This window comes from Petaurus breviceps, unplaced genomic scaffold, assembly GCF_028583685.1.
Source record: "Petaurus breviceps papuanus isolate PSGF00001 unplaced genomic scaffold, PetGlider_PUasm1.0 80, whole genome shotgun sequence".
Lineage (NCBI taxonomy): Eukaryota > Metazoa > Chordata > Mammalia > Diprotodontia > Petauridae > Petaurus > Petaurus breviceps.
The window spans coordinates 4124120-4133758 of NW_027186540.1; the positions used below are offsets into that span (position 1 = coordinate 4124120).

The 9639-nt window shown below is 38.5% G+C and overlaps 1 protein-coding gene across 1 annotated transcript in view; it reads left to right on the top strand.

Moving 5' to 3' along the window:
• The first annotated feature begins 8 nt into the window (after nt 1-8).
• The window catches only part of LOC138175966 (protein transport protein Sec61 subunit alpha-like), a 43102-nt gene continuing 33471 nt past the window's right edge, over nt 9-9639 (top strand). The window contains exons 1-2 of the mRNA XM_069106585.1: nt 9-172; nt 5898-6155. Coding sequence (XP_068962686.1) covers nt 166-172; nt 5898-6155 — 265 coding nt within the window. The 5' untranslated portion in view covers nt 9-165. The remainder of the gene's footprint in view (nt 173-5897; nt 6156-9639) is intronic.

A 9639-nucleotide genomic window follows, 5' to 3' on the forward strand; every position in this document is an offset into this window, starting at 1 on the left:
CGGCCTATCGGATGCGGGGGAGGGGAGCGGCGAGTGGGTGGAGCCGGCACGGGTCTCAGCCGGTCCGAGCGAGTCAGGCTCTGAGGCCGTAGCTGTGGGACCGGCGGAGGGGGAAGGCAGCGCCGGAAGGCCCCTCGTCTCCGCCGGGTGCTCCCATCCGTCGCCATGGGCAGTGAGTACGGGCCCCTTGGGAGCGCCTCCCCGCAGCGCAGTCCGCGGCTCGGAGGTGGCCCGACCCGGCGTGAAGGGTCTTGCGCCTGAGGGGGCACGGCCGGCCGACCCCGGCCCCGCGCCGGTCTCTGGCTTTCCTGGGCTTGCGGTAGCGGCGGGCCGGGAGGGACCGGGGAGGCGTGGCTGGCGGTGCCAGCGGCGCAGGATGCCTCTTCAGGGCCTCGGCCGTCCCCGCTCACTTGGAGGGTTGGGGCGGCGGGTGTCAGGAGACTGGAAGGGGGCCCTGATCCGAGGACTGCAGCCGAGCGGCCCAAGCCCGCAGGGGCCGACTTGGGAAGCACGGAGGGGCGCCAGTGACCTCGGGCTGGAGGGCAGGATGGCAGCCTCTGGCCGGGGGAGGGCCCCTTGGCACTGACACAGGGAGGGGGCGTTGTGGGCTGGTTGTTCCGAGGATTGGGGTTCAGGACCCTGGCTGGGCTCAGGTACAAAGGGAAGGAAGATTGTGAGGGGCTTCCTAACTCTGACCATTTCTTGCTACTTAGCAGCAGGTAAATCAATGAGTACATTAGTGGGTGGAAAGCTCTCCTAGTCATTTACCGTGTCCTCAGTCGACTGAAATCATATTGGGGGAAAAAGACATAACGAAGTTATTTCTAGAGCGACTATATTTATTTAGTGTTAGCATAGTGTTTAATAAAGTTCTTCGAGGTCAGGTCCTCCTATGTTTTATATACTTTTTTACCTCCCACAGAATCAAAACTACAATAAACACTTAAGTATTTGACACATGAGTGATTGAATGGTGCATCCCACCGGCAAACTTTACTAGATTTTCCGTATAAGTTACAAATTAAACCATGTAAGGAAGATGGAAGAAACACATTCTTGAGTGCCAATAGAGAAAATTTGCATTTATGCGTTACAGAGATATACATAAATGCTTAGTAATGTGGATATGTGAAAAGGAAAAAGTATGGGCATATGGGGTGGTTTCCTGAACAGATTCTCAGAGTTTTTTTTTTTTTTCTGTGTAAAGGAACACTTAAAAGATTTATCGTGGTTCACATGTACATGCTAGCTCCAAATGATAGCTAGGTAACAAACATTTTCTCCTCTGAGAATTTACTAGTTTCTCCACCAATGAGTAAAGTGCTATAAAATTTGAAGACTAGGCGTATAAAGTTGCATGAAAAACCATTGACCAGTTTTATTTAATTCCTGACGAACTACAGAATATGGTTTTATGACAAATACAAAATAGGCTATAGAATGTGTTAAGAGAGTCCAGGTTCCAAAGCATCACTGGGGAGATTGCAATTATTATTTAAGGCTTCACATATATTTCTGTACATTTTAGAATTGCATAACAGCAATAAAGATTGAGAATTCTCCCTTTTTAGTTTAAACATTTTTTAAAATTTTGCTTCAGTTACCCTCAGATGTTAGTGTCTCACTTAAAAATATATAGAAAAAAGAAATTCTAGTACTTCTCAATTTTAGAGTCCTTGGAATATCAGCTGGTAATTGTAGAAATAAAGTCTTAAATTTGTTCTTTTTTTAATTAAAATTTTATTGATAATTTTTCTTCTACATTATGTTCATTTTTATATGTTACCCCTATCTCTATCCATTGAGGCTTCTCTTGTTTCAAGGAAACAAGCAAAATTAGCCAACATAGCCTTGTTATATATTAATGTATGCAACATTCTGTACTCATTATTTCCCTTTCCCCCAAATCTGCAAGAAACAGAAAAGTTGTATTTTCTTACTTCTTGGAGGCCAAGAATTCAATTTTGTTTTATTGTGGGTTTTCAGTTTACATCATGGTAGTTGTGTATATTGTCCTCTTAATGCTGTTTCCTTCATTAATTTTCCGATCCCTCTCATACTTACTTTGTTAGATGCAATAGATACAACCTCTTAAGACTTTTTCAGTGTGCTATACTTGCTATTTTTGCATCTTATGGGAAGAAGAAATAGACTGGATAGCAAAAGCAAAATGAAAAATAGTTTTCAGAATGAGAGAAACCATGCCCATCTCCTGTCCAGAATATAATCACCGCTTCCAAATAGATACCCAAAACACCTTTGAATCTTTTATTTTCCTTTCCCTGAATCCTTCTGTTTTTCTTTCCTTTCTACATACTTATAAAACAAGTGAATGGTGCTTAGAATAACCTCATATTTTAAATTCTTGAAGTGGGTAGATAAGTGGGCATAAACTCTATGGTGCTTTATTTGAGCATATCCCAACCCCTTGGGATGAAGAGATTATGAGTAAAACAGAAAATAAGACTTAAGACTTGCTGAGATTCATTCAGTAAGCATTTATTAATTGTCTACTGTGTGCCAGGTATTATACTCAGTTCTGGGGAGATAAGGAGAAAAAAAATCCAACAATCTCTGCCCTGAAATTTAGATTCTATGTTGGGGAAGCATCATGAACAAAGATACATAAATATAAAGTAATTTTGGGGGGGAGAAGCACTAGCAACTAGTAGGTACAGGCTAATACTTCATGTAGAAAATGGCACTTGAGCTAGGTCTTGCAGGAAGCTAGGGATTCAGAGGTGGAGGAAGTATACTACAGCCATGAGGTATAGAGCCTGTGCAAAAGCACACAGATGGGAGAGGGAATGCTGTATATGGAAAACAGCAAGTAGACCAGTTTGGCTGGTACATAAAGTACATGAAAGAGAGTGACATTCAGTAAGCCTAGAAAGGTAGTCTGGAGCCTGGCTGTGAAAAGCTTTAATTGCCAACCAGAAGAGTCAGTATTTATCTCGAAGGTCATTGGGACCCACTGGAGCTTCTTGAGAAAGGAAGCAAAAAAGTCTGTGCTTGAAGAATATCATTTTGCCATCTTTGTGAATGGTGGATTGGACAGGGGGAAAGACCAATTTGGAGGTGATTGCTATAATCCAGGCAAGAGATGCTGAGAGCCTGTCCTAGGGTGGATTTGAATGTATTGGAGAGATGTTTTGGAAGTGAAACTGAAAGGACTGACTGCACAGCAGATCACATACTGGGGGATTGTGAAGAGAAGGAAGAGTTGGAGATAGTTCTGAGGTTGCCAACCTGGCTGACTAGAAGGATGGGGGTGCCCTCAACAGAAAGGTGGGAAATTAGGAACAGGGTAGTGTTTAGATAGAAAGTTAATTAATTCTATTTTGGACATCTTATTGTGAATTAGTAGATAGAAACCTGTCCCAAGAGCCAGTTAGATCTGAGTTCCAAGTCTCACCTCTGAAACTTCCTGATTCCATGACCCTGGGCAAATTGCTTAAACTTCTGGGTGTTTTAAAATGAATCCTTATGGGCTGCATTTTTACTTTGAAAACCACAAATTAACCATTCCATAGATAATTCCATTATCTGTATTGTATTTTTAAAAATTTTGTTAAATATTTCCCCATTTACATTTTAATCAGATTCAGGCCACACCCCGAAGTTTTATGGGCAGCATGTGGCCTGCAAGTTTGACCCCTCTACTTTAGGTGGCTGAGTCTGTAAGTTGCAGAGGCAGAGTATTGGTAAAGGAAGTTTTCTCATTTAGGAAGTCCTTATTACAATATCTGGTCCATATCCCCTTCAGGTGGAATTGCCTCTAGGCAGTTTTCGTTGTGTGACTGGAGCTCAGGAGTGTCACATAGAATATATAATTGTTGGATATATAAAAATTGGAGCCAAGTTGTAGAACACCTTGAAGAAGACTTAATTAAGATTTTTGAGCAAGAGTACCATCCTTAGGGGCAGCCAGGTAGCACAGTAAGAGCACCGCCTCCACTGTTGAGAAGACCTGGAGATCGAATCTCGGGCTCAGACGCTTAGCACCCACCCAGAAACACCTGGCCGTGTAACCTTGAGCAAGTTACTTAACCCCGATTGCTTAGGGGCGGCCAGGTGGCTCAGCGAGTAAGAGCACGGGCTCCAGTGTCGGGATGACCTGGATCAAATCCAGGCCCAGATACTCAGCACCACACCCAGAAATAACTGGCCGTGTAACCTGAGCAAGTTACTTAACCCCGATTGCTTAATAAAAAAAAAGAGGGCCATCCTCAGACCTGTTCCTTAGGAAGATTATTTTGTCTGCATTGTGGAAGATGAATTGGAAAAGGGAGACACTAGAACCTGGGAAGACAAATTAGTCACCTGTTAGTGATCACAAGGAGCCCTGAAAAAGAGTGGTGATAATAATAATAATTGCTGGCACTTCAAACTTTTCAGAGTGCTTTTATAGATACCTCACTTGATCATCACAATGACCCTTAGGAGATAGTTACTATTATGTCCATTTTATTGATGAGGAAATGGAAGCATGCAAAAGTTAAGTGCCTTACCTGGGGTCACACAACTAATAAGTATGGGAGGCTACATAGACTTGAACTCAAGTCTTCTGACCCTAGGTACAATGCTCTATCTGTTACTTAGCTCCACTAGCTGTGAGAATGGAGAGGAGGTGACAGATGAGAGATGATGGGGTAGAACAAAATTAGTACTTGGTGTATGGAAGAAAGAAGGGAGTAGGATGCCTCTGGGCATCATAAATAACAAACAGATTTATGTAGAACAACATATATTCTAATCTAAAATTCTAAAAATCTGCATGACTAAACATTGTTACTTTCAGTCTTATTTTCTGTTGAAAGACAAGGTAAATCTAAACAGATACTTTAAAATCTTATAGAGACTGCCTTTGGAAGTATTAGCATCAGATCTTTAGGGAGATATTAGAACAATAACTTTTTTTTTTTTTGCTTTTTTAGAGGGCAGTTTGCTCAAAGTCACACAGCTAGTGTGTCAAATGTCTGAGGTCGGATTTGAACTCAGGTCCTCCTGACTCCAGGGCCGGTGCCCTATTCACTGCGCCACCTAGCTGCCCCAGAGCAATAACCTTTTAAAAGAATGGGCCATTATTAGTCATTCTAATAACATCTTGGAAACATGAATCTGTTTACTTATTTAAACATTAGTTGTGTTGATAATTTCTCAGCTGTCATTATAGAAGCAACTAGCTTGTATTCCTAATGTGTCTATTTATGAGTTATTATAGAAAAATTGTGAAATGCTGTCAAGCTAAGTTGTGACTGTGATGAAAGTGATTGTTTCATTAGCTAATGTTTATATTTGTAAGCAATCGCAATGCCTGAAGGTACTATACAAAAACAATTTTATTTAATTATCTTTTTCCAGATAATAGTCAAAATAAAATGTACACAGGACCTTTAGTTTATAAGTGAAAAAAAAAATCTCTGCCTAAGTTTAGAACTGTTTTGTCAGATTCCATACCATTTTTTTAAATGAGAAGAGAAAAAAGCAACATAGACTTGCTTATATGTTTTTTTTTCTGCTTCTGATAGCCAAATCATTATCTTTGCATTTATATTGGAGAGGCAATTGAACAGAGAAGCTTTTGTTAACTTTAAGTTGCAGACCATGACAATACAATCTAGCATTTTGTTTCATTGATAAACCAAAGTCAAAGAAAAGACAGGTGCCTTTTGGTTGCTGTCTTCAGGGCAGATTCGGGCATTAAATTATAAGTTGGAAATAATCACAAACTGTTAGTGAAAGACTAAACTTTTGACATTCGGATTTAGAGAATGCCTATATTCAATTCAGTACAAAACTATCGCTTTCACTTAAAAAAAAAAAAACAGAAACAACCGGAAGATATTATTAAAACTTTGTAACATGCTTATAGAGTCATTCTTTTCTTTTAACAGTTAAATTTTTAGAAGTTATAAAACCCTTCTGTGCAGTTTTACCAGAAATTCAGAAACCTGAAAGGAAGGTAAGTATAATATCTTGGTTACAAATAGAGGATATTTGTATTTCTTGTCCCAATTTCTTAAGCTGTTGGTCAGTGTTCTTTTTTTTCTTACTATTTTGTGCTACTGTTTGCCCTAGTTTATTTAACCTTGATGGTTCATGTCCCCAAAATTATCAGTTCATGTTCTACCCAGATAGAAAAAGGTTGAAATGTAGACTAATTTGAACAAGTTTAAGCAGTTTATCTTATGATTTTTAAAAAGCTATTATATTTTATTTAAAATTATAACATTTTTACAGGAACAAAATGAGACCTTTTTCTTTAGCATACCTATTAGTTAATATGTAGCATTTGGCAATATACAATTATTTAAATGCCTGTTATTTGTCTTATCTGAGACTAGGTCTCCCTTTCTCACCCAGTCTGGAAGTACAGTGATCACTCATAGGATCGATCCAACTATCAATTGACTTTGATGTGCTCCATTTCCATCCTAGGTTGGTTCATTCCTTCTTAGGCAACCTTGTGGCCCCCTTGCTTTCAGGGGTTCACCATACTGGTGCTGGATTTTTTATGTGAGTGCCTGAGTATCTTATCCTAGCCCACTGCAGCTCAGAATTCCTGAGCTCAGGCTATCCTCATCCTCCCTAATAAGAAGGATTACGAGCATGTACCACCATACCCAGCCTATAAATGTTTATTCATCCTGCTTTGATTTTCTGATGAATAATAACTATGGTAAATTATTTTTATCTTCTCAAGAATATGTCCTATAAAAAAAATTTGAACAAGACACTAAATTTATAATGGTTACATGCAAAAATAGCTAGAGTTTAGAAATTCATGAACCTCAATCTGGTATTCAACCTATGATGGCTTATGATATTATTGTAGCTTAATGGCTAAGTTAATGAAGACATGAAAAGTAGACATTAGCTCAGCAAATTGATATTCCAATAATTATTTTGCTTGGAAAGTATAACTTTGAAAATTTTCAGTTTCATTAAGTTGAATATACAATAGCAATCAATGTAATTGCTGTTAATTGGAAAGAGATGGAGAAGAAAACTGGTATCATGATCCTAAATTGTAGTATAATTTAGATAGATGCCCATTGACTTTGGCTTCCTTCATGTAAATAATAATAAAGTATCTCATGTTATAATAGTTTCCATTTTTAAGTTAAGCCTGTGGTAGAGAAAGATGAATTTTGATTCACTGTCCAGAAATTTGTAAAGAAATATTAAAGGACTAAGGAAAATTATAAATAGGAATATCTTGTTAGTTTGCTATAATTTTGCAAGATTTTCTACTTTGACCTAAATTGGTTTAAATTGGTTCATAAATAGGCTAACAGGATATCTAGAATTTGGAAGGGCATCATAAATTTAGATGTGTGGTAGGATCTCTTCCATAGATGGGATAGAAAAATCAATTAAAGTAAACATAAGGATTACTAGAGTTAAGAGAAGTCAGAGTAGATAACTGGCAAAGATAACAGAATTTTTTTTTTTTTGCTTTTTTTGGAGGACTGTTGGGGTTAAATGTCTTGCGCAAGGTTATATGGCTAGTTTTTTACAAATAAAATTTCTATAAAGTAATTTAAGAAAGAATGGTCCTCCCAGTGAGCAAATATAAAAATTTTGTAGATTAGAATCATAAAGGAACTAAAGGAATCTGAGAGTCTAGGTCAACTCCCCCAGGAAACTGGGACTTTGGTTTATCTATAGTTATGTAACTGGTTAGTTATGGCACTTGGACTAGAGCTCAGGTCTGCAGACTGCTGGTTAGTGCTCTTTTAGATTGTGCTACCTCACAAAAATAAATGATGAATGGCCCCCCATAGTGGGGGACACAGTGATCAATGGTCTGCACCATACATATTTGGCTACCTTGTTCCCGGACTTCTTTCATCTAAGTACAGACAGCAGAGATAAACATATTTAGGTATAAAAAGGGATAAATGATGTCATAAACAAACTTACTATTTATTTTGCTATGTACTTTTTGTCAATTGCTAATTTTTATGAATTATTTGGCTAAACAGTAATCTTTTTTCATCAATTATGAATACATTTTTACTAATTATATTCTGGTTTTATATTTATGGTTATTACAGATTTTAAGGTTATTACAGATATTAAGGCTTTTCACTAAAGTCCTACTCCATTTCCTCATTTTGTCACAAAGGTGACCTTGAGGTTTTTTTTTTAAATACATCATATTGTTGCCTCATGTTTTTATATTATAGCCTTTTCACTCACTCATTTCCCCAGATTGAATTTTCTTGTGACAGAGAAGAAACAATTAGCAAAAACAGCCAATATAATAACCACACCTGACAAGATGTATAATATGCTGTTTTTGTTTTGGTTATATTTATTTTACGTTGCATCACTTAATTTTGTTTTTCTGAACTCATTAATCATTTATTACCCCACATTATGATTTTCATACAGCATAGTTTTTTAGACCATTCTACAGTTGATGGATACCTACTTTTTTTTTTTTAATAGTTCTTTGCCACCACAAAAAGGGCTGCTGTGAGCATTTTGGTAAACTGAACTCTTATAGACTATATCAGTGAATCAGGAGCCCTGGGCAAGTCTTACCAAGCTGAAAATGCAGACAGACCTGGTAATCAAACTGAATGTCTGTTTTCTGACATTCTGAACTGTGAAGCTTATCATAGGATTGTATATAAAATGATGAATTTCTAGGCTACAGCAGTTTTTTTGACTATCTACAAACGATAAAGAGAAGTTAATGAGATTTGGAAGGGACTTCAGCAGCTCTCAGCCCAATCATTCTAAAACCATACTTCTGTAACATACTTATCTAGCTTTCGTTTAAAGGCCTGAAGGGATGAGGAATTTCCACTGCATCTTGAGGCAGCATATTCCTCTTATGGATAACTTTAATTGTTAGGAAATATTTCATTACACTAAATCTAAATTGAATTTTTGTAACTTCCTCCCATTGCTTCTAGTTCTGCCATCTGGGACTAGCAAAATAAGTATAATCTATCTTCCATGTCATAGATAACCTTTCAGTCACTTGAAGATACATAGCACTCGCGTCCTTCTTTGTTGCCCCAGTCTTTTCATAAGCTTGGCCTACTCTGGACTTTGTCTGCCTATCAATTTCCTTGCCACAAGGAGGTGTTTAGAACTGAACATAGTGTCCCAGATGTGGCCTAGTGCTTCTCCTAATACAGCCTGTCACCACGTTAGATTTTTGGGCTATCATGTCACATTGATGAGTCATTAAGCTTGCTGAGGGAGTGGAGGGTGAGTAGAAGAATTACTCTGATGAAATCATAGAATAAAAGATTTTGATTAGGAAGGGGCCTTAGAGGTCATCAAGTCCAACCTCCGCATTTTTTTTTTAGAGGTTTAAAGAAAAAACTTTTTTATTGTTATTTTTTTAAAGTGTGGCTCCTCAGGAGGACCTGAGTTCAAATGTGACTTCAGACATTTACTAGCTTTGTGACTCTGGACAAGTCATTTCACCCTCTTTGCCTCAGTTTCCTCATCTGTAAAATGAGCTCGTCAGTCTCACACTGGACCACAGACTCCATGGAGGGATGCTTCACCACTTCTCAAAGGATGCCCCCGTCCCCACCACCAATAGTTACCGTGTTTCCCCGATAATAAGACCTATCCCGAAAATAAGCCCTCCCCTTACTGTGTAAG